General features: G+C 40.6%; 2 protein-coding genes across 9 annotated transcripts in view; one reads left to right on the top strand and one right to left on the bottom strand.

Moving 5' to 3' along the window:
* The window catches only part of Dhdds (Dehydrodolichyl diphosphate synthase subunit), an 18,661-nt gene extending 17,176 nt beyond the window's left edge, over nucleotides 1-1,485 (bottom strand). Inside the window, exon 1 of one of the 7 annotated variants that reach the window (XM_076185597.1) lies at nucleotides 1,347-1,485. Coding sequence is in view for 4 of the 7 variants with exons in the window: in XM_076185591.1 (XP_076041706.1) it covers nucleotides 1,214-1,295 (82 nt within the window). In the remaining 3 variants the exon portion in view is untranslated. The other 6 variants (XM_076185591.1, XM_076185593.1, XM_076185596.1 and 3 more) reach the window with 6 other exon arrangements.
* A 324-nt stretch (nucleotides 1,486-1,809) lies between these two features.
* Nucleotides 1,810-25,158, top strand: part of BRWD3 (bromodomain and WD repeat-containing protein) — a 31,986-nt gene continuing 8,637 nt past the window's right edge. For both annotated transcript variants that reach the window (XM_076185584.1, XM_076185585.1), the window contains exons 1-18: nucleotides 1,810-1,970; nucleotides 2,060-2,118; nucleotides 2,195-2,224; nucleotides 2,405-2,464; nucleotides 3,546-3,696; nucleotides 4,974-5,220; nucleotides 10,134-10,323; nucleotides 10,484-10,632; nucleotides 10,751-10,867; nucleotides 11,669-11,869; nucleotides 11,982-12,202; nucleotides 14,676-14,863; nucleotides 15,171-15,396; nucleotides 16,717-17,079; nucleotides 19,756-20,102; nucleotides 20,211-20,561; nucleotides 22,204-22,443; nucleotides 22,968-23,175. In XM_076185584.1, coding sequence (XP_076041699.1) covers nucleotides 1,901-1,970; nucleotides 2,060-2,118; nucleotides 2,195-2,224; nucleotides 2,405-2,464; nucleotides 3,546-3,696; nucleotides 4,974-5,220; nucleotides 10,134-10,323; nucleotides 10,484-10,632; nucleotides 10,751-10,867; nucleotides 11,669-11,869; nucleotides 11,982-12,202; nucleotides 14,676-14,863; nucleotides 15,171-15,396; nucleotides 16,717-17,079; nucleotides 19,756-20,102; nucleotides 20,211-20,561; nucleotides 22,204-22,443; nucleotides 22,968-23,175 — 3,418 coding nt within the window. In that variant the 5' untranslated portion in view covers nucleotides 1,810-1,900. The remainder of the gene's footprint in view (nucleotides 1,971-2,059; nucleotides 2,119-2,194; nucleotides 2,225-2,404; nucleotides 2,465-3,545; nucleotides 3,697-4,973; nucleotides 5,221-10,133; nucleotides 10,324-10,483; nucleotides 10,633-10,750; nucleotides 10,868-11,668; nucleotides 11,870-11,981; nucleotides 12,203-14,675; nucleotides 14,864-15,170; nucleotides 15,397-16,716; nucleotides 17,080-19,755; nucleotides 20,103-20,210; nucleotides 20,562-22,203; nucleotides 22,444-22,967; nucleotides 23,176-25,158) is intronic.

Genomic DNA, 25,158 nt, shown 5'->3' on the forward strand with positions numbered 1-25,158 from the left:
AAACTGCCCATGTCCCTAGGTTCAGCCCATACACCATTCAGTGAAAAGTTTTCGTGTTGTTGTCAAGAAAGACAATGTTGTGTAATGTGTTCAGTGTCTTCAGTGTAGCAGCTGCATCAAGACTCAAAAACAATTTGCAAAAGCATGCAAATCAATATGGAGGGGGGGCTTGTTTTTTGCTGCATGAATCCCTTTGACTGTTCTTCATATCAATAATGCCCTTATGTATGAAAAAAATACATCGGATTTAATATACTTTTACACCCACATGGTGCAGCAATTTAACTTCTATAAATGTTTAGGAAATGTCTTATTTTCATACGAGCCCATGCCCTTCTTATATTATGAGCATATCACTAGGCAACAAACATCCAAAATAAAGTATATGATTATAACCAAATGTAAAAATTTTCTCCCAAAACACTGGAGCCACATACCTATGACCCTGCCCTAACCTGCCAATATCAAATCTAGTCCCAAACTCCAACATTTCACGTTCCTGTTATAATGCATATGGGCCTAAATCTCAAACTCTAGGAACTATGAAGGGTATCTGCTGGTGGGATTCCCCTGTCAGCTCTGTGGGACTGGTACTTTTTCCTGGCCAGGACCAACATATCTAACAACTTCAACTTTTCACACAAGAACATACAACCAGTGACTTTCCCCTCTATTTGAGTTAGTGACAGAAATAATCCCCACTTTTGTACAAAAACAGTCCAATGATTCCTACAGAGATCTAAGGGAGGGCCCAGTGACTAAAAGATAGTAGATACCCATTTTCATTCCAAACGATAACTTATGAATTTATGTTCTTTCTAGAAAATATCTACCGGACTGTCTTCACCTCTAATCACTGACTACATAGTACTGCTTATTTCGATATTATTTTCACCTCAGACTAAATTTTCATATTCTTCTTTCGCACTTAAAAACTTCCTACAATATCGTATGTGACATGGAGAGAAGATAGTTCAATAACATCCAAGTATCAATAGTTCTTAATCATTTTCTTTCAGTGTGTGGAGAATATTAGACTTGGTTTATGAACCTCTAGGGAAGAAAACACATTACTTTGAAAACTCTCCACGCCAATCGTTGGCACAATCAACTGAATGAATATTTCTCAATCTGTTCCAACACTAACACTTTACCAAATACAGGATTTGCTCACGAGACAGAATAGGAAACATTTGTTATTGATAAGTCATACTTCTCACAAAGCATAACAACCATCTATTCATTACATTATATCTTGATAATGAATACAATAAAATGTTCACATCCATGATCATGAGTAATCTACGCTTCACTTACTATCAGGTGAATTTTAAACACCTCTTTACCTGCTCTTTCCTTGCCTACGGTCTCCCACGAACCATTCGCTGCACTACGATACGAGCTGATGTGTACCGCTAAATTTATTCACTTAATTGTATGCAACCAAATGATAATATATAAGTCATATATTATACTGCGTAATCGACGAGTATTTCCCTTTAAAAATCCATATCACTATGATTCATATTGTGATAGAAACAGTAATACGCTAAATAAAAACCTTTCCAAAGTCTTACATTTTTACGTGAATATGAAGTGCAATGTTTGTTTCTTTGTTTTCTTCATATATATCACGGCAATGTTATTAGAGTACACTTACTAGCTACAAAAGTATATTCAGTTTGTGTTCAAGAATTAAGTTATGATATTTTTTCTTAAAAATTAGTTTCAAACCGTCAAAATACTTCGCACTATTTCCTGACGCGGATTCCGTGGCACGTCACACACAAAGCCGCTCAACGGCCACAGCTTGTGTGAGGTGAAGGAGATGCTACCAAAATGTTGGATTGGATTGTGTCAGCCTAACCCAGGTTTTCCCTGAATTATCGACGATTATACAATGGATGTGGTACCTTCGACTTCACGAGGAGTTAGCACAGTAGTTAAGCAACGTAGTCCCCTGGAAATCGGTAAGTGAAATTGGCTATGTACTGTATGAGAGTGAGATATTTGTCAGGGAAATTTCGCGGTACTAACAGAGTGTCTTTCTCTGTTGCAGAACTGTACTACCTAATAGCTAAGTTTTTAGCCACTGGACCTTGTAAGAAGGCATACGAGGTAAGTTTATTTTCATGTGAATAGTGAGAGGAGGTATTCATCTTGCTGTAATTAACTCCACATTGCTCTGTTACAGGTGCTGGTGGCTGAAATCGAGGAAAACCAGGTAAGTCTTCTTGCAGTGATGTGTAGTGGTATCTGTCAGCTGATTGAGAACACGTGGGTTTGTATACATTGTGAGATACCGGTGGCGCGAGAGGATGAGGGCAGAGGGATGACCTGAGGCCGCGCTTCATGCACCGGCAATTGACCCTATTTTTCATTTTTATTTTGTTTTAATTTTCAGTTACTGCCAAAAAGATGTGATTGGTTGGGAAATGAGCACTTGAAAAGCTTCAGAGAAGTGGTAAGTAAAAAATATATTTTTTCAACTTCATTTAATTCAATTATGTTAATATAATGTGAGAAAAAATGTATTAGTCAAAAAATCGAAATTCAGTAAAAGTTCAAATTTGGATCATGCAGTTAGAGTAGGGAAGCTTTGGTGCCCTGAGCGGCGGCGGCGGCGGCGTCCGAGAAAGCTTCACTTGGTGCACGTTCGGGCTTTGTAGGTGGTTGGTAATGCGTCCTTTTCTTGTGTATTTTTTAAGGCCCAGTTTCGCCAATATGGATATAATTATAGAAGGTATTTGTAGTTTGTGCTTATTTGCAGCGATACTATAATTGTCATTATCACTATAAACGTTTGTGACAGGTGAGAAAATGTTTTAAGTAAATGACATGGCAGTAACGTTTGCCTTGGGAAATTGCCAGCCAACCGTGTTGCACCCACGAGCCGAGTTCAGCCAATGGGAACGCCGACTGTCTGGCCGGTCTCGCACGCTATTGGTCCGTACGTCCTTCTGGAGCAACACCATTGGTTGCTTGGGTTTCATGGGCGGTACTTGCTGACATGATCAATATTGTGCAACCAAGGCTGCTGAAAACAAAGGAGAGACATCCACTATGTGTGCAACTGAGAATGCAATGCTTGTTAGGCATAGGTAATTCATAAGGCTAGATTTCCCGAACATTAGGGGAACTATAGATATTTGATACTGGAAACCAACCTAACTGTGCAATCGTGAGATGGCTTTGTCAGTCTTGAAAGCGCATGCAGCCTTGTTCATGAAAAGATGATCCCTTTGTGTACTTATGACCAGTGAGATAAGGAAACAATAGTTTTACAAGTGTAGATATCTATTGTTCATCAATCTTTAATTCGTCAGAAACCATACAATTTCCACTCGATCTTGCCAGTTACAATGTTGAATGATAAGTTGAAATGACGTAAAATCGACTTATAAAATTTAGGTCCAGAACAAATATGAAACCAACAAATTCTAGGTTAAAGGGTTGTTAGTACTTAAGTAGATTTATTCTTTAAAGTTAAGTGTGGGTGTTGGTGGTTTAACGAAAAAAGATTGACGACTCATTTGATATTGCAGGAAGATCAAAACATTCATCTCGGTCCTGAGCATCTTTTGAAAATTGTAGCTCGCATTGGCCCAGCCCTTGACCAGGTGGTCAAATCTAACCTACCGGGTGCCAATACTTTGCTGGGGGCAGGAACACAGTCTTTACTACGCACAGAAAAGGGTATGTTGAGATATTTCCAGACAAGCATACATAATCAAGTGTTTAGGGCTATCAGTGACATCATTGAAAGCAGGCATTGAAAAGTGCTGTGCGATTGATGGATGTTTGGGTTACAGATAGGGGTCTAGTGGAGAAGGCCTGTGACTGGAGTAAGGTGCTGATAAAAGATATTTTAAGTGTAGAAGTTCATTAGTAAACCTTTGTTGTAGTTATGGCTGACAGCTGTTAGTTCTGTAATACAAAACACAGTGGGATATTTCAATATCAGACTTGATGGCTCATCATGCAAAGTGCCCATCTCATGAGGACCCCATGTTTTAGTGAAGCTGTTCACAAGATGTCATATTATAGACATATTTAGGCATTCTTGGTCAAATGTATAGTGGTACTTAAATTTATGGGTTAACAGAAATACATTTCTATCAAGGGCACCAAATAATACAACATATTTTAGAATAATTAGCTGCACTAAAACATCAATGGAATATTTACACTTGGTACAGTTCTTCATATAGAAGTAGTAGCTACACAGTTCAATGAAAGAGCTCTTAAACAAAATCATTCCTCACATCTTGTCACTAATTAAGCCCACCAAGTGAAACATAAGAATAACGTAGACATTGTAATAATGTTCTATGCTTAACTTAGACTCAATAACCCATAATACATCCATGCATAAACACCTGCTCAGATCAGAGACATACATAGACAACTTCAGTAAAGTGTAGTTACGTCTTTCATTGGATCATGCCCAGGGAACCTCTATTGTCAGATGAACACTCAGTGGCTCGTTTCATTGGAGCTAGCAGTGGGGATGGAACATTGATAAAATTACACATTTGATCTACTAAGGTGACAGAAAGGTGTTCCCCTGCCTGTTATCATGGAACCAATATTTGCCTACCATTAATCATGATAAACATCCATCAGACATGCAGTGCTTTTTGTTGGTGAATATATATTTATATATATATATATTTAATTATTATTATTATTATTATTATTATTTTTTTTTTTTTTTTTTTTTTTTTTTTTTTTTTTTTTTTTTTTTCCATTTTGTGGCAGGAAACAAGGAGGATCATTCATTCACAATATGATTTAATGGGATGTATGTTAGATTTTAAATTAATTTTGATTGTGTATAAAGTAGGTGTTCCTTGATTTCGCCAGCCCTTGTATGCATGAGAAAAGGCCTTTAGTGTATGTGTATATTAATCTTTGAATTTTGTTTAATAATTTAAGACATGAAATCAGGCTTATATTTATTCATTTTACAGATTTTTTAAAGTCTTATGGCACCATATCATCAGTCGTTCCTCGGAGATATGGAAGGCCTCTGTTGGAACCGAAGAAGGTCAAGGGGCCCCCAAATCTTGCCCACTGTTTCATATCGAGGGAGCTGTGTGGAAGCTTTAATGCAAAACATGTTCTTAGCGATAAACTGTACAGCCGCTTTCAGCTCTTCTCAAGATCAGTGGCCCATCTCTCTGCTATCTACTGCATGTTGTTTGACAGATCTGGAAAGTAAGATATATTCGTTTTCTTTCATTGGCTTTGTTCTTGATTTCTTGCTAAGTGTGCAGTCAAAAAAGTTATACTTGTAGTTGTAGTATATACATATATATATACCAAGGGGTTTTTTCCCCCTTGCAATGGAGGTAGCCAAAGTCAAAAGGCATGAATCCACTCCCACCCATTTCATCCCCATATACTCCACACCCATTCACCATCCCTCCCTCTTTTCTTGGTTCCTTCTGAATGACAGGTCAACCCTGCAAGACATGGCAAAGCAGCTTCATTTAATTGGTGCCTCCCCCCCCCCCCCCCCCCCAATGTCCCCATGTACAGAAAAAGAGGATATGTGGAGAAATCCCTTCAGGGTGCATCAAAATATAATTCACACATATTCACTACCCCCCCATCCCCCACCTACTCCCATGCATCACAGCATCATCAATACACAACCATTCTCCTCTGAGCCCTATCATCTGTCTTCTCTCTTCCTTCCACAAGAGACATCAACCTCTTTCCCAATGTCCCTCATGTTCACTCCATATACTCTGCCTTCCGCACTTCTACAAATCTTTCCATACTTATTCTCTCCATGTGTCCAAACCATCCCAATATTCTTTCATCAACACTATCTCTCAACTCCTTTTCCAACCCTGCTCTCCTCCTTACCGTGTTTCTCATTCCATCCAGCCTAGTAACCCCTACCATACTTCTCAGGCATTTCATCTCAAACACATTTAAACTCTTTCCCTCTTCCTCTCATATGTTCCATGGTTCTGCCCCATACAGTGCTGTCAGCACAATCACCCCTTCATACAATCTCCTCTTGGCATCTATTCCCCAATTTTTTTTTTTTTTTTTTTTTTTCCCCCTTTCTTCCCTTCTTCCCTTCTTGAAAGTAGCATAGAAACCACCCCCACCCATTCCATTCCCTACATATTCCACTCCCCTCCACCCTCCTCCCTCCCTCCAGTAGGTGCCAAGATAAGAGGGAGGGTGGAGGGGAGTGGAATATGTAGGCAATGGAATGGGTGGGAGTGGTTTCTCTGCCTTTTTCTTTTTGGCTCCCCCCCCCCCTCCCCGTGAAGGGGGAAAAGCCTTTGGTATATGTATGTATGTAGCAGTTGCCGACAAGACTGACAAGTTAAACACCATGTGAGGACGGATCCTTTATTTGTACAACATTTCGCTTATTACAGCTTTTTCAAGTACTTGAAAAAGCTGTAATAAGTGAAACGTCATACAAATAAAGGCTCTCTCCTCACATGGTGTTTAACTCCTCATGTCTATTTCTCATTACACTTTTTAATCCCCCAAGGCATTTACTTCTCTCATTCTAGATTCTACATCCACTTTCACTCCTCCCTTTCCCACCACATTAACTCCCAAGTACCTAAAACTATCTGCTTCCTCCAGCCTCCCTCCCATAATACTCCCAATTTGCTGCCATCCTCTCCCCTTGTACATCTCATCACCTTACATTTACCCACATTTATATTCAACTTCCTTCTTTTGCACATCTTCTCTCATTCTAGATTCTACATCCACTTTCACTCCTCCCTTTCCCACCACATTCACTCTCAAGTACCTAAAACTATCTGCTTCCTCCAGCCTCCCTCCCATAATACTCCCAATTTGCTGCCATCCTCTCCCCTTGTACATCTCATCACCTTACATTTACCCACATTTATATTCAACTTCCTTCTTTTGCACATCTTCAGAAACTGTCACTAGCTTCCTTAATCCCTCCTCTGATCCTGCTAGAAACCCAGTGTCATCAGCTAACATCAACTGCCTTATCTTCCATTTTTCTCCATTTTCTTTAACTATCTCGAATCCCCTGCCCATTACCCTTGCATTTACCTCACACCACCCCATCCATGTATACATTGAACAGTCATGACGACATGACACATCCCTGGCAAAGTCCCACCTTTACCACAAACCACTCCCTCCCTCTATTTCTAATTCTAACACAGGCTCTACTATTCTTGTAAAAACTCTTGACTGACCTTAACAGCTTTCTTCCTATCCCAAATATCTGCACTACTTCCTGTAATGCCCCCCTGTCTATCCGGTCATAAGCTTTATCCAAATCCATAAAGGCCCAAAAAACATCCTTACCATTTCCTAAAACTTTCTCACATATCTGCCATATCTGCCTCACCACAAATCTGATCCGCACAATCCCTTACCTGTCCTAAACCCACACTTTCCCTCTGTTCTTCTCCTAATCTTCTCAAAACCCTCGTGTAAGCCTTCCCAACTACACTCAACAAACTGATACTTTTGAAACTACACTCACACTTGTCCCCTTTTCTCTCATAAAATGGAACTGTACAAGCTCTCCAGTCCTCTGGCACTCTACCCTCTTTTAGACAAACATTAAACAGCCTTGCCAGCCAACAGCACTGTATGGGGCAGAAATGTGGAACATAAGAGAAGAAGAGAGAAGGAGTTTGAATGTGTTTGAGATGAGGTGTCTGAGAAGTATGGTGGGGGTTACTAGGCTGGATAGAGTGAGAAATGAGGAGGTGAGGAGGAGAACAGGGGTGAAAAAGGATTTGGGAGATAGGGTTGATGAAAGAATATTAGGATGGTTTGGACACATGGAAAGAATGAGTGAAGAAAGCCTAGTAAAAGAGGTATGGAAGGCAGATGTGGAGGGAGTGAACATGAGGGGACGTCCTAGGATGAGGTGGATGGATGGGGTGAAGGGGGCTTTGGGGAAGAGGGGAATGTCTGTTGAGGAAGGGAGAGGACGGAAGACAGAGGTGAGTGGAGAATGGTTGTATATGGATGATGTTGTGATTGCATGAGGAGGAATGGGCGGGGGGGGTGGGGTAGTATGTGTGAGTAAATTTTGACGCAGCCCGAAGGGATTTCTCCCCGTCCTCGCCTTATATGCAAAGGGGGACGGAGAGGGGGGGTCGCCGATTAAATGAAGCGGCCTTGCTGTGGATGTACTGTGTCTTGCAACACTGCTTCTGACCCAGGGCGGTGGGCAGGGTGCAGGGATGACCCGTCATCCAGGAGGTGCTCAGATGAGAGGGAGGGTGGGAGGGGTGTGGAGTGTATTTAGGGATGAAATGGGTGGGAGTGTTTTTATGCCTTTCCCTTTTTGGCTACCTCCCTTGGAAGGGGGAAAAAGCCTTGGTATATGTATGTATGTATGTATGTACCAGCCAGTCCACCATCACTGTACCTCCCTTTTTTAGACACTCCACATGACACCCATGCAACCCAGGTGCCTTACCTGCTTTCATCATTTCAATAGCTGATTTCACCTCATCTTTTCTTATTTCTCCTCAATTTTCCTCATTCATCACTGTCATTTTCTTAGCGCCTCCCACTGCAACTACCTTTCCCTCCCTATCCTTCACATTTAGCAACTCCCTATAATACTCTGCCCCTCTTCCTCTTACTGCCATCTCTTCCATTATTATCTCTCCATCTGAACATTTTACCTTTTCTTCTATACTTTATTTGCCTCCCTTCTTCTCATAATTTCCTTCCAAAACATCTTTTTATTACTTTCAACATTTTCTGTGATACTATTCCCCCACTTCACATCAGCTATCTTTTTACCTCCTTTATTTTATGCTTTACTTCTCTTTTCTTTGTACCTCTCATATGAATCTCTCCTCTTATTTTGCAACGAATCTGTGAATGTTTATTTCTTCTCTTCTACAATCTTCTTTGCTTCATCCCACCACTCACTACCCTTCCTCCCATTTCCTCCCATCTTCTGTGTTCCACACACCATCTTTGCACACCTTGTGACTCCTTCCTTTAAACATCCCCATTACTTCTCTACTCATATTTCTACTCTATCCTTCACTCCCTCTCAGCTTCTTGCACTCCTTTTCTTTCTCATTTAAGTAGCTTACTCCAAGCACCTCCCTACCTTCTGCCTTTTTCCTCTCTCTCCATGTATTCTCCACTCTCAATTTCCACTAAAAAATTATCTGATATTCCCCCACTCTCTCCCCTAAGAACTTGTACATCCAAAACTCTTTCTACTCTTTAGGTTACCACTATATAGTCCATTAAAACCCTATCTACCACCCTCTCATCCACCCTCTCCCATGTGTACTTATGTGCTTGACTCTTTTCCTAAACATTGCGTTAGCTAGCATCAACGCTTTCTAGACACATCTCCACAATCAACTCCCCAGTACAATTTTTTTCTGGCACTGCACACTTCCCAACTACCCTGTTGGTTTATCTCCTACCCTACCATTGAAATCTCCCAATACCACTACATTGACATTTCTCCCTAAACCCTCCATGCACTCGTTTAAATATATTCCAAGTGTTCCTTTGCGCTACACTCTTCTTACTACCAGGCCCACATACACTTACAAAGACCCACATCTCCCTTTCCAGTTTCATCTTTATCCACATTAACCTTGAAGAAACCTCCTTCCACTCCTTCCTCCTTCCACTTCTCTTCTTCATCCTCTCATCACTCCGGACACACTCCTCATTACACTCCCAAACTCAAACTTACCCCCCTCCCTTTCAACTTTTTTCACTCGGTGCCAACACATCCATCATTATTCTCACAAACATACTGCCTATTTCTTCCCTTTTACTCTCATCTGTACCACACCCACACACACTAAAGGAACCAACCTTAGAGTTCTGGTTGGAAAACTCCCAGACCCTCTTATGCTGTTGCTTTTTGTAGCAATGTCCCCTTTGGGGCTATAGAGAGTAGGATTCCTAGTCCTATCCCCTTCCCATTTTTGTTGCCTTTTACAACTCGAGTGGGAACTAGTTGACAGTATTCTTTCTCTCCTACCACAGTGTTCAATGAAAAAGGAAATGTATATTCATAGAAGTGGTACATGACAGTATACCTGTAACTACACTAAGCTAATAACAAAACTTATTTGTAATTTTTGTTTTGAAATTTTCAGATACATAATAACTGGTGCTGATGACACTTTGGTTAAGATATGGAGTACTTTAGATGGTCGCCTGGTTGGTACATTGAGGGGATGCTCAGCAGAAATATCTGACATTGCCATTGACATTGAAAATACTCTCATTGCTGCAGGCTCTTGTGATAAGATCATTAGAGTATGGAGTTTACAGACCCTGTCTCCTGTAAGTATTTTATGAAAATTAGTTAGAAGCAATATTGGTAGTCTTGAGGAAGAAGTATTAAATATTAACATAAAACCATCAAGGTAAAGATTTCAGAAAATGCATAGAACATATTCCTATGCTAAAGAAGGGAAATTTATTTGACACATTTTGTCAACAGCTTGCAGTATTAAGCAGCCATACTGGAATGATAACAGCTCTTCAGTTTTGCCCAGCTCCAGATGAAGAAGGAGTTTTGGTGTCTACAGGAGGGGATGGCTGTGTTGCATTTTGGACGTACAAGAAGAAAGGGAAAGATGTCAAATTTGAGTAAGAATAAGACTTTAAATTCATACTTCATTTGCAAATTTATTTTTAATGCACTAAACACTGATAAAATGTTTTAATATATACTAGATTAACTCCTAAGATAATTATTACATTTCAGCCCAAAGCCATTGAAGTTGAATGAGCGTGTGCGTCCTGGTAATGCTCAACTCATCTGTGCGTCTTTTAGCCATGGAGGTCACTTTTTGGCTCTTGGAGGTGCTGATCATTTTGTTCGGTAAGAAATTATTTGTATCTTGGTAAACTTCAATTTAATTATTGTATATTTCTCAAGGGACCAATGACAGGTACATGCATGAGTTGGTCTTACAAGATGAACAGCAAAGCTGCCCATTTTCTAAACCTGTCAACTCCCTGCATCTTGTCCACTGCCCTGGGTCATAAGCGGTGTCGCGAGACACAGCACATCCTCAGTAAGGCTGCTTCATTAAATCAGCGAACCCCCCTCTTCTCAGTCCCATAGAGAAACCCCTTCCAAAGAAGCAAGAACCACACTAGCATGCTTCCATTCAGGTCACTATCCAGCACAAAGATGGGCCATCACAGAATAGGTCTGGTTACAGAAACAAACTGTCCCAGGAGCATTCATGACATAGAGGACACATAACACCTCATCTTACACTATACCAAGGCAGTAAGATAATATTTCTTCCTTTAGTGATTTCTTGGCTAGTCATATGGCTATTTCTGGTTACCTGGGAACCATGGGTGTCCTGCAGTAGAGACCTGGGGCAACAGATTGATTGATTGATATACTTCTCTATTTGGGTGGTTGAATGAGTTATTTATTTTTGATGTAGGGGTGTGCTCAGACTGCCATTACCCACAAGTATTTTCGAGGAACCAGGAATGTTGGACTTAATTTGATATCACATTTTCTCAATAGTACAAAATTAGAGCCTTCAGCACATGTGTATTTGAGGAACCAAGAATGTCTGACTTAATTTGATATCACATTTTCCCAATAGTACAAAGTTAAAGTTATGTCTGGTAACATAAGTGTTCTCTGTTCCTACAGGGTGTATCGGCTTGGTGGTGAAGATGGTGTAGACAAGTTGATCGAGACAGAGATCCATCAAGACCGTGTGGACAGTATTCAGTGGTGTTCGAAAGGGCTTAAGTTTGTTACAGGCAGTAGAGATGGGACAGCCCTTGTTTGGAGGTATGAGAGGCAGCAATGGAAGTACACAGTGTTGAACATGTCAGTTAGGCTCTCAGGGTAAGTGAGTGCACGAGGTGTCTTGATTATCTGTATAATCAATGAGCATAACAATAATTTTTTATAGTTTTCTTGTCCTTTTAAATCTTACTAATTCAGCACTCACTATCAGAGATCCACCTCCAGAAGAGATCAAGAAATTGCAGGTAACTATGGTTGGATGGGATAAGAGTGATGACCATGTTATCACAGCCAGCAATGATAGATTGGTCAGGGTTTGGGAGAGCGTGACAGGGCAGTTACAACACATCCTTCGAGGCCATGAAGACAATGTATATGTAATAGAAGCTCACCCAAAAGATGGAAGATTAATTCTGACCGCAGGTCATGATGGTGAGTATCAATTTCTTAAGTAATGAAAAATGTTAAAGTTTCAAGAGCCAGGTACTATTAGATATTGAATACTGACATCCATACCTAAACTGTTTCTTTTGGAAGCAACCAGGGACTTGAGTGTTTTCATGTGACCAGTTGAGCTCATTAGACCATAATATGTACCTATGTATCTGAGATGTGGGAATGTGTAATATATTAATTGGTGCTTGAAATAAACGGATTAAATGATCATTTTGTACTGTAATGGAAATTAATGGAACAGCTCTTCAGCATGGCAATCAGTCAATCAATCTGTTGCCCAAAGTGTCTCCTGCAGAAGACTTTGAGCTCCTGGGTAAAAGGCAGAAATCACATGGTTGGCCCAAAGGTCACTTAGGGAAAAAATAATGTGTTGTTTTCTAGGGATTAATGGTGTGGGTCAGTGTAGGTTGAGATGTTCAGTGTTTTCTACGTGGTGGTTGCATCTAGGGCAGTGATTCTGTGACCATGTCTGTTCTGTATTGGTAATGTCATAGAGTTGGATGGTGTTCTGAACACACATGTGCCAGTGGTTCTTTTCTTGAGAAAGATTTTTCTTTGGGGATGATGTCTAGGTGGGGTGGGGTGAAATATCGAGTTTGGTAATAAAGTCTTGGACTTTTTTGTGCTTGGGTGTTAACAAGGGTGGTGGATGGGAGTGTGTGCATGCCTCTGACATGTCTACCTCCCTTATAAGCAGGAAGAAGCCCTAAGTATATACATAAATGGATAGATCGGGTGTTAACATGTTTTTGTGTAGATGTATTGTGTGGTATGGGTGATTGGATGTTGTATATGTTTGAGCACAAAGCTGCTGGTGTAGTGTCTTGTTACATATAGATGGTAGTGCTTGTGTGAGATGGGCAAATGAAATTGAGGGCTCTAGCTTAGAACTGTGCACCTGTTATTTTCATATGATACATACATATACCAAGGCTTTTTCCCCCTTACAAGGGGGGTAGCCAAAAAGGAAAAGGCATAAAATTATTCCCACCCATTCCATCCCTAAATACAGTCCACACCCCCTCCACCCTCCCTCTTATCTTAGCACCTCCTGGATGAAAGGTCATCCCTGCACCTTGTCCACAGCACATCCACAGCAAGGCCGCTTTATTAAATCGGCGACCCCCCCCCCCCCTCTCCGTCCCCCCATGCATAAAAGGAGAAGACGGGGAGAAATCCCTTCGGGTTGCGTCAAGTTTTGCTCACACGTACTACCTCATCCCCCATCCCCCCGCCCATTCCACCTCATGCATCACATCATCCATATACAACCATTCTCCATTCACCCGTCTTCTGTCCTCTCCCGTCCTTCCTCAACAGACATTCCCCTCTTCCCCAAAGCCCCCTTCACTCCATCCATCCACCTCATCCTAGGATGTCCCCTCATGTTCACTCCCTCCACATCTGCCTTCCATACCTCTTTTACTAGTCTTTCTTCACTCATTCTTTCCATGCTTCCAAACCATGATATTCTGTGGAAATAATTTAGGTTTCTGTGTGCATGTGCTCGCTTGGGATAGTTTTTGTGTATCCTGTTATTGCAATTAATTTGTTTTGAATTTTGCTGTGTCAGTATTAGTTTTGCTGATTGTTGGGAACCATGCTGTGGAAGTGTGGACATATCCGGTTCATATGAATTGTTTGTAGACAGTAAATAGTTTTTCTATTGTCCAGGCTGAAGGTCAAATGAGTATAATAAGTGAAGTTTAGAACTTTAGGTTCTTTTCTAATGGAGGAGATTGGCTGTTTAATTCCATTGTAGTTGTGTGGGTGTGTTTTTTGTTACATGATCGTCTGGAATGAGCAGTGTTTTGATTTAGTGTTTTAATTTTACTAACTAGGCTTGGGTGTTCCTAGGTGCTATTTTCATTATTTCTAGGAGTTATAATTGTCGGGTAATCTGCGTAGATGAGTATTGATGTTGAGATTGCTCGTGAAAAGGTTAGATAACAAAGGTGAGAGTATAGTATATGTGCGGGAACTGTTAAATGCCTTGCTTATGTCTACAGCTACCATAACTGGTCTTGCCAGTGGAGCTTTTTTGTAGAATCCCTCCAAGACTTGCTGGGTGATGTTTGTGAACAGTGTGTTGCTGGAATGACCCTCTTTTGAATCTGTTGGTTAGGAGAACTGGATGGTTAATTTATGTTTCTTTCTGGTGCTAATCTTTCCATCAGCTTGTAGTGGATAGTGATGAGATTGGTCTGTAAGGTAGGCTTTTCAGGTAGTTTGTTTAGTTTTGATATGGGTATTAGGTGGGCTCTTCTCCAGGCAATTGGAATTTTATTGTGCAACCAGGAATATTTGAAGATTAAACTTTTAGCATTTTTGGGCTGAAATGATTGAGATGTTATCTGGGCCCTTGGCATGGAGTTTTCAATTTAATGTAATGAGATGTTTTTAATCTGATGTAACTTCTAGCATTGTAATGTATGAATTTTTATTTCAGGTCAGCTTTTTATATGGGATATATTTGCTGGGACTCAGGTGAAAAGTTTTAAGAATACCATAGAAGGCCAAGGGTATGGTGCTCTGTTTGATGCTAAGTGGTCACCCGATGGATTAACAATTGCAGCTACCGATTCCCATGGACACCTGAATATTTTTGGTGTTGGTCACAATGAAAAATTTAAAAGGGTAAGTTGGCATCAGCAATTTTTAAGAAAGATTTAGATGTGTAGACCTTGTGAGGTGAAGGAAATGAAAAAAACATTTTGGATAATTCTGTATATTTCGATCACTAATTGTGATCCTCTTCAGCAGAATGAGTACATAACATTTCAATTAATCACTCGTTTGATGGAATGATTTCTCAGTGGAATAGAAGAAAAAAATATTTGAGTGATTGATAAATGTATACTTATAATTGATAATTTATTTTTATGTAATTAATATATTCAAGAAATGTTGTCTTTGTTTTGATGTTGAAATTCTTCATGTACAGATTCCAAAAGAATTGTTCTTTCATACGGACTATCGGCCAGTAATGCGAGATGCAAACAACCACGTACTTGACGAACAAACACAGATGGCTCCACATCTTATGCCACCCCCGTTCCTTGTTAACATGGATGGAGACCCGTATCCACCAGAATTTCAAAGGCTTGTTCCTGGCAGGGAGAACTGTGTTCATGAGCAGCTTATCCCTAATGTTATTCTTAATGCAGATGGTAAGTGAAGTTACATTTCTTTGGTGTAAAGGCAGATACCTGTGTCTAGTAGTAGTAGTAGTAGTAGTAGTAGTAGTAGTGCTAGTGCTAGGTAGAGGTTTGGTGTTCATATGTGAGGGTGGAAGGTTATTGGAATTAAACCAGTTGTTAGCAGATGACACTACCCTTGTGGCTGATTCTTATGAAAGGTTGAGTTCAAAGCTTCAGTTTGGACTTTGGAAGGGTGTGTGAAAGAAACGAAAGCTGAGGAAAGGCAGGCAACAATAAAATAATGTACCAAAAGTAATGAGAGTGGTAGATTGGATGTGAGCACAAAATGTAAGAGGCTGGAGAAAACAAAGACTTGGAATCACATTGGGCAGTGATGAGCAATGGATGTGAATGTGAATTAGGAGGAAAGTAAATGGCTGGAATGAAAATTGTTATGAGAAATAGATATTTGGGAATGAGTGCAAAGAGAAGGATGTATGAAGGAGTGATTGCACTGATGGCTCTGGTAATGTTACAAGAAAAGATAATTAGAAATGTGGAGATGAAGTGGAGTGGGTTTGGTAGAGCTGTCATATAAGTTAAAACAAAAAAGTGTTGAGATGATTTGGGCATATTGAAAGAAAGAACAAGGAGAGAGTAACATAAAGAGTATGGAAAGTAGACATGAATAGAGGAAACTCTAGAGGAAAACCAAAAATGAGGTATGTGGATGGGGTTAAGTGGCCCCTGTATGCATAATGAATGTTGGTGGAGCAGGGTTGAGAGAGTGCAAAAGATAGGAATAAATGGAGGAAGGTTGTGAACGTATGAAAGGTTTTCATGGCCCTAAAGAGTTTTTCTTCTCATCAATTCTGTAAAGCTTGATTCGATGAGGAGGGGTTTATCATGCAGCAGTGGGAGTAATTCAGCCCCAGCCACCATGCCCTGCTGTGGAAATATTGTTTCCTTGCATTTCCTTTGACAGAAGCACTGTGGCAGGAGTTAGGGGTGGCTTCGTCCACAGAGTACTGAGATGCAAGGGGTATTAAATGGGTTTTAATGTTTGGTGGGTGGGTGCTTTGACATTTCTAGCCCCTGAGAAAGGGTAAAAGCCTTTGATATGTATGTGGTCATAGTAATTTTTCATTTACCATAACCCCCACTTATATCTTTAGAGACTGTAGTGTACCAATGATTTGATAAAAGGAAAGATTTAAGGAGGGTAGCATGATAGATAACATTAATTAAAAGTGATCAACATTCCATTTTTTTAGAATGGAGATAAGTATCCAATCATAAAAGAATGCTGGGGAATTTTATATCACTGTCTTTTGGTCATTTATTTGTTAGGTGACCAAGAAGTAGTGGACACAACTGCAAGCAGCAACTTTCCTGTACCGCAAGTTCCTCAAGCACCTCAGGCACCCCAGGCACCCCAGGCACCCCAGGCATCCTTATCCCCTGCAGCCGTGGGTCCCTCCAGTGGCAGTAGACCCAGCATTGATGAAATGATCCAACGCTTGGCACACGAACAAGACCAGAGATTAGGAAGACAAAACTCGGAGTCAGGAGAAGGTCGAGGCGAGATAGCTGGTCCGAGCAATGTGCAAGAGAGACGGGAGAGCCGTGAAAGAAGGGCAAGTGCTTCAGGACCACCTGGTGACCACTCTTACGCTGCTGCTGCAAATCAAGATCCAATCTCTCCAAGAGGCAGTAAGTAGAGTGTAGGGTTTTTAAAAATTCGTAATATGAGCCATATTTAACCGATGGTAACTGTTCTTGCTTCCTGGTTCTAAGATCTCACATTATGACTTACTTTCCTCCTACCTCTTGCAATTCTACTTTCTCTCTGTAAGAATGTTTTATTAGTTAGATTGTTGATGGAATGCTTGCTGGCTGTGTGAGAGCATCACTAGTTGGGATGGAGATCCAGAATGGAGGCTGTTTGAGCCCTGCCTGGCAGCAAACAAATTCATAGTAAGGATTAACTATATAGAATTTCCTCTTTGAGAAATTCCTTCATAAGGAGGCACCATCCAAACTCATTTAGAGGGGGAGTTTGTGGTGTTAACCACTTCACTCTGGGCCAAAATCTCGCGGGCAGCATTGGCTGCCAGATGTACGGTGTTGCGTCATAATACTCGCATCATAAAAAATAGTCACCGCTTATATCGATCGTTCTCTTTCACCCGTGAATTTTGATAACCATAGAAAATGTGATGAAGCCAGTTTAGAGAGTATGTCAGTTGCGCAGGGACAACTACAATAAATATAATCAAGACGCCGATATGGCAGCCTCGCATATCCACTTGCTCCTCATGCCGCCTACGTAGGCGGCACCGTAATGAAGAGGTTAAACTGATTCAAACTGAATTAGATTATGGATATGGCTGATGCAGATGATTAGTGGGTTTTATGAAGTGCTGAACAGAACCAGTGAATGGGTTAGTAGTTTGATGTAGAATTTTGAAAAAGATACAGAAATGTTTTGGGAGGAAGTGAAAAGAGTGAATGGGGCTGAGTTGGATAGAGAAAAAAGGTAGAGTATAGAGGGTGCAGACAAACAGATGTTAATGGAGGTGAAGGTTGGGAATGGAAAGATGGATAGAATATTTTACGTATTTGTTGAATGTGGAGGAGGTAAGGGAGGGATTGATTGTAGCAGTAGGAAATGCCAGGAAGATGACTGATGTGAAAAGATTACAGCATTAGGAAAAGATAAGATACAAAGAGAATTAAAAGTGAAGGTGGTAAGGCACCTTTGTTGGGTGTCAAATGGAATGTCTTGCAAAGAGAAGAAGTCATAGTGGGTTGGCTAGTGAATTTTAACCCCTTCCATATGGTGATGCCTACGTAGGCGTCATGAGGAGCAAGTGGGTACGCGAGGCTACCGTATCGGCATCTTGATTGTATTTATTGTAGTTGTACCTGCATGACCCCCATACTCTGTAAACTGGCTTCATCATATTTTCTATGGTTATCAAAATTCACGGGTGAAAGAGAGAACGATCGATAAAGTGGTGACTTTATTTTTTATAATGCGAGTATTATGCCGCAACATCGTACATCTGGTAGCTAATGCTGCCCGCGAGATTTTGGCCCGGAGTGAAGTGGTAAATGTGTGCCTGAGGGAGGGGAATGTAGCAGAGGACTGAAGGAGTGCATGTGTTGCTTCACTGTACATAGGGAAAGGATACAAATATGAATGTAGTAGCTTTAGAGGGATCATCGTAGCCCCATGTTAAAATATTTGTGCCTACTAATTAGAGCAAGGGTAGACTAAGAGAAAGGTGGATGTATACAGTAGTCAGGGTATCAGATAGGCAAAAGTGTGCTTTAGTTTCAAGAGAGGGATGCAACAGGGATGAACCTGGGAGTATTTCTTAGAAAATGGTGATGTGCAATTTTAGTATGTTTTAAGCAAGATAATAGACATTGTTGCTTGAAATTTCATCGACTAGAAACCCACTGCTGCACAATGGTCCATGGGCCCTTCAATAGATCTCACTAGGAAGAATCTTTGAACTTCGTATTGTATTTATGTGGGACTGTTAATCTGGCAGTGGTCAGTGGATAGGACCTTTCACCCACGAGGAGCTAAGATAGAAGGGAAATGTGTGGGTGACAGATGGGAGTGGGATTTGTGCAATCCCTGGCTGGCTACCTCCCTTATAAGGGGTGGAAAAATCCTTTTGGTATATGGAGAGAGAGTTAGCACATCACTAGTTTATAGTAGTAGGGAGAATGTACTAGTTGTCAGCTCTTCTTGCATGAAAATGTAGAGGAAATGAAATTGAAGGTGATATATATCTTAAGTGCCATCTGGAGACCTAGCCTTTTCACTCCAGGGCACATCACACGTCTGGCAGCATTAGCTGCCCGACGTGTGATGTTGCGTCATAATAATCGCATTATAAAAAATAAAGTCGGTGCTCAATTGTTCGTTCTCTTTCACTCGTGTATTTTGATACCCATAGAAAATTGATGAAGCCAGTTTAGAGAGAATGGAAATTACGTAGGTACGACTACAATAAATATAATCAAGATGCCGACGTCGGCATCATCGAGTACCCACTTGCTCCTCATGCTGCCTACGTAGGCGTCACCGTATGGAAGTGGCTAGTGTCAACCCCATGCACCTAAAGGTGGGTTTGGTCTTGATAGATTTTGAAGATGGGCATCAGGAAAATTATTCTGTTCATCTGTTGCAGGACCTTCACTAGCAGGTATCTATCATTGGTGGTAAGTGAAGAATGCAAGGAATGTATGTGATGGGAGTAAGTGAAATTGGTGAGGATGTTCTCCCACAGTTAACTGCTTTGATGTGTGGGTAACAGCTAATTAAATGATGTTAAAGATAAAATAAAAGTACAAAATATTTGCTTGCAGGTCGAGTTGGTGCAAGACGTGTCGGGGATGTAGAAGGAGTTCGTCAATCAACTGGGAATTGGCAACGTGATCCTAATATGAAGTGGAGTAGACGTGTAATTGTCAGAGAGCTACGACCCGGGGATTTGAGAAATATGACTGAAGAAAGAAGAGCTTTGGGTGAGCTTGAAACTAATTTATTTTTAGAAGAAAGTACGAAGAAGCCAGAACCACCAAGACAGTCGCCCCAGAAGCAGGAACCAGTGAAGAAGACTAAAAAAAAATACAAGAAGCAGACACATTCGTATTCAACAAGATCCAATCGAGAATCACCTAGGGGATCAAACTATAGAAAAGACGACACTGAGGTTGTGGGCTGTGGTTTTATTCCTGATAGTGAATACAGTGATAATATTATCGTTGATGTTTTACTTCTAGAAAATATTGTTAATTTTAAATGAATTCTTCAATTCTAGGACCAAGATGCTGCTGTTAGTCAAACACAGGAATCAAGTGATTCTGGCAGTTCTTCTGGAACAGAAGTAGAAAATGATGAACTGGAAGAATCTTCAAGTTCTGATGAAGAGAGTACTGATTATTCAGATTGGACAGCAGATGCAGGAGTTAATTTAGAGCCTCCAAAGCGAACAGCTCACAAGCAAAAGAAAAGTCCCCCAAAAAGAAAAAGAAGAAAGAAAAAAGGTAGCGATGATGAGGATGATGACGATGATGATGTAGAAGCAAAGTTTCGAGACAGGAGTGACAACAAAGATCCAGAGGAAAGAACTAAAGCAAGAACATCATCAAGACTAAGAAAGCTTCCAAAGGTGCATATTCAGTATTTCTTGCATTGCATAGATACATACATATACCTACTGCTTTTTCTTCCTTACAAGGGAGGTAGTCAAAGGCATAAATCCACTCCCACCCATTTTATCTCCACATACTCCACTCCCATTCACCCCCTTCCCTCTCTCGTATCTTGGTTCTTGGATGACGGGTCATCCCTTGACCACTGCCCTGGGTCAGAAGCAATGTAGCAAGACACAGAACATCCCCAGCAAGGCTGCTTCATTTAGTTGGCACCCCCCCCCCCCCCCACTCTCCATCCCTTCATGTAGAAATTTCATAGCCACATGTATTTCTTGTCACTTCAGTATGCTGAAATTTGATGAGGATACGGTGGCCCAATTCTTTTTCTTGTGATTTATGTTTTAACAGACAACCTCTCTTGGAAGAAATTTTTTAGTGTGTAGATACATAGATGGGAAGGGTTGTAATAACAACTATTTTAAGCATTCTTCCCAGTTTTAAGGTTTTGTTGTGGCTGATGAAAGTGGTGATGGTATCTCCCATTCCCTGTACACTGTATTGCAGGAAATGATCTACAGGAAAGAAAATAAAAAGTTACAATATTAAATTATTTTCTTGATGTCTGGCAGCTTTCTTCCCACCTCCTTTCTCAGGCTTGCCACCACATTTCTCACTCTTTCCATCTTTGTAACACATACCATATTTCATGAACATGTATAGGCTCTTCATAGCTGCCTCCCTCAGATTCTAAGTCACCGCTTCATATAGTGGTATGTACACATTTGCTCCCTTTGAATTTATCCACAATTATTTATTTCATATAACACTTTTTAAAATCCTCCCCACCCATGAAATTCTTTGCCATGTTTACTCTATAATTTACCTCCCTCATTCTTCTATTCATTGATTCATCCAAGCCCAAATACTTAGAACTCCTCTTCCTTCTCACCCTTAAACATATATCTAGCCAACCAGTATCGACACTCCCTGTACAGTGAGTCCTCCTCATATGGTAATTCTTTATCTGGTAAATTCACAGTTACGGTATTTGGTAATTACTACCCTCGATTCTATTTACGGTAAGAAAAATTCACAGCTATGGTATCTGCTCATGTTTTGGAGAGAAAAGAGCAGGGAGAAGGTACATCTGCCATATCCTCATATTACATGTTAAAATGGGTTCAGTATACAGTAATTTCAATTTTTGATAAGGTTTTCAGGAATGCATATGTATCGTATAATGAGGAGTTACTATATCATCACCTCACTTTGGTCCACATTTATTCTCAGTTTTCACATGCTTTCTGTAATTCCCTCACCAACTGCCTCAGTCAATCCTTGGAATTGGCCACAACTGAAGTGTCACCTACAAACAATATTTCCATCTGCATTGCCTTTGACACAGATGGTATGGTGGTGGGAAGGATGACCTTTCATCCAATAGGTGCTAAGGTGGTAAGGGCAGTGGATTAGTTTTAGATGGGCATAAGGTGTGGATGTATGTTTTGACTTGGCCCCTCCCCTAATAAGGCGGGGGCAAGGCCCTTAGGTATGTATGGAGTATTATTCTGAAGCTCATTGAATTTAGAAGTTTTGTGAAAATAATAAGGGATTAGGAAATTAAGTTGAATCTTTCAATGTTGTCGTTTTCTACAGACTGTCAATGGAAGGACAGACCTGGATGGCGCTTTGGATGAAATTCCAGAAGCGTACCGACCACCTGAATGGCTTACAGAAACTTATCCGAAAAAAGCACCGTACTTCCCACAGATGGGTGATAAACTAGTTTATTTTATGCAGGGGCACATGTTATATGTTGAAGCTGTCATGAATAGAAAGTTGTATACTGCAGATAAACGGAATTTACCTTGGATGAGAACGAAGAATAAACTTAGGGTAAGTTTTTATGGCCACTGTTTTTGTTGTTATACTATTCTTTATATAATTTCTGTGCCACATGTTACACACACACATACACTAAAAGAATAGTAGGTGTGTGTGGCAAGACAGGTAGATATAGTTTGCATTGTGCAAGGGAAGAAGATATTACGGAAGGAGTATGGAGACTGAGGCACTTCCAAGAATAAAATTTTGGGAAGTACAAAAATAGACCGGGATTCAATTACACAGGGAGTTGAAGGAAATGGAAATAAAAAGTGGTATGAAGATATGAAGAGTTGATGGAAAAGATTAGAAACTTGAATGAGAAATGCAGCACTATAAGAAAGGAGAGAAACAAGAATACAAGGAATAGGTAAAAGAAAATGAGAATGAAGATGTAGCCCTGGTATTGTTATATCCTCTGTTACTTGTACTACTGCCATTACATTCAGTAGATTGAGTTTTCTTGTTTGTGCTTTCATTAATACCATTCTAAGCCTGTGTGTATCTTGTTCTTAATACCCGTGCTTGTTTTGCAGTATCAGGAATTCGTCAAGATCATTGGTATAAAATATGAAATTAAACCTCCACGACTTTGTTGTCTGAAGCTGGCTATTCTAGACCCTGGAACTGGAGCTCTCACTGGCGACAGCTTTACGATCAAATACCATGACATGCCAGATGTCCTAGATTTCCTCATCCTCAAAGACATTTATGATCAAACTGCGCACCGATTGTGGGAGCCAAGTAAGATTTAATTTCTGTAAATAATGTTGCAAATTACAGTTTATGCTTAATTTGTTTAAGATAATGTAACTCCTTGCTAACGTCCCTTTACATTGTTTTATTTGTGTGTAGCCCAGTGCCCTCCCCCCCTCTCTCTCTCTCTCTCTATATATATGTGTGTGTGTGTGTGCATCGTTCTCTCTCTTGGAGATGTGCAAGAAGTTTTTGGCAAAAGGCCAAGTAAGGGAGAAGGCAGGGATGGGGTGAGCAGAGAATGGCTGTGTGTAAATGATACTATGATGAATTGGAAGGGTGGAGGAAGGTGGGGAGGCACTAGGAAGTGGTTATGTATGAATGATATTTTGACACAGCCCAAAGGGATTTCATCTTCTTTTTCTTTTTCTTTTTCTTTATTTTCTTCATCTTCTTCTTCAGGGAATGGTGAGGGAGGGGTTTTGCCAATTAAGTGAAGCAGCCTTGCTGCGTTGCTTCTGACCCAGGGTATTCAGCGGGATAGATGGATGACCCATCATTCATGAGGAGCTAACAGTTAAGGAGAGAAAGGGTGGTGGAATGGGTGGAAGTGGGTACTTTTGACATACCTATCTCTTTTGTAAAGGGGGGAAAAGCCCTTGGTAATAGATATAGAGTGTGAATGTATTTTTGTATGGTATATCCTGCAGATTATGTTTGTAGTAGTATTACTAGTATGCTGCTGGTGCAGATTTTCTTCCATTCTATTAGTGCTTGTGAGATGTAGTGTGATGGATGTGTGGTATTAAGAGTTCTGGTTTAGAATTGTGTTCCTGTCATTTTCATGTGCTGTTCTCTAGGAAGGGGTTCTGTATGCAGGTGAGAAACTATGTAGCAAGACAGCTCATTCACACGAGGGCCCCACTGTTTCATATACAGCGAGTCCTCCTTATACAGTAATTCTTTATCCGGTAAATTCACAGTTACGGTATTTGGTAATTACTACCCTCGATTCTATTTACGGTAAGAAAAATTTACAGATATGGTATCTGTTAGATATTTTGAAGAGGAAAGAGCAGGGAGAAGGTACGTCTGCCATATCCTTTTATTACAGGTTATAATGGGTTCAGTATACGGTAATTTAAGTTTGCGTTAAGGTTTTCAGGAATGCATATGTACCGTATAATGAGGACTTAATGTACGTGGTAAGCTTCCTCATTATCTTGTTCGAAAATAGAGATGACAAGGAGAAATTCCTTCAGACCTTGTCAATTTATAGTTCATTCACAATTTTCTCTTCACACCTATTGCTTCCCTTATCCTTTCCTTGCTTCCTTTCATCTATGAGGAGCTAAGATAAAAGGGAAACAAAAAGGAAAGGTGAAGGATGGGAGTGGGATGGGTGGCTACCTCCATTGTAAGGAGGAAGAAGCGGGTGTACAATTGGAATGATTTTTATAACTTCTAAGGTGAAAGAAGAAGAATTAAGTTTCTTATCAATTCATGTGCAAGTGTAGCAGGAAAAGGTGGAGTGAAGGTGGAGGTAGAATGTAGATTGAGAGAAGCGAGTAAATGCCTTGGTGGATTAAAGAGGGTAATGAGGAATAGACATTTGGGAATGGATGCGAAGAGGAGACTGTATGAAGGAGTGATTGTACCAACAGCACTGTATGGGGCAGAAACGTGGAACATAAGAGAAGAAGAGAGAAGGAGTTTGAATGTGTTTGAGATGAGGTGTCTGAGAAGTATGGTGGGGGTTACTAGGCTGGATAGAGTGAGAAATGAGGAGGTGAGGAGGAGAACAGGGGTGAAAAAGGATTTGGGAGATAGGGTTGATGAAAGAATATTAGGATGGTTTGGACACATGGAAAGAATGAGTGAAGAAAGACTAGTAAAAGAGGTATGGAAGGCAGATGTGGAGGGAGTGAACATGAGGGGACGTCCTAGGATGAGGTGGATGGATGGGGTGAAGGGGGCTTTGGGGAAGAGGGGAATGTCTGTTGAGGAAGGAAGGGAGAGGACGGAAGACAG

This window comes from Oratosquilla oratoria, chromosome 5 (assembly GCF_046742065.1).
Source record: "Oratosquilla oratoria isolate Oo_2021 chromosome 5, ASM4674206v1, whole genome shotgun sequence".
NCBI classification, from domain to species: Eukaryota; Metazoa; Arthropoda; class Malacostraca; order Stomatopoda; family Squillidae; genus Oratosquilla; species Oratosquilla oratoria.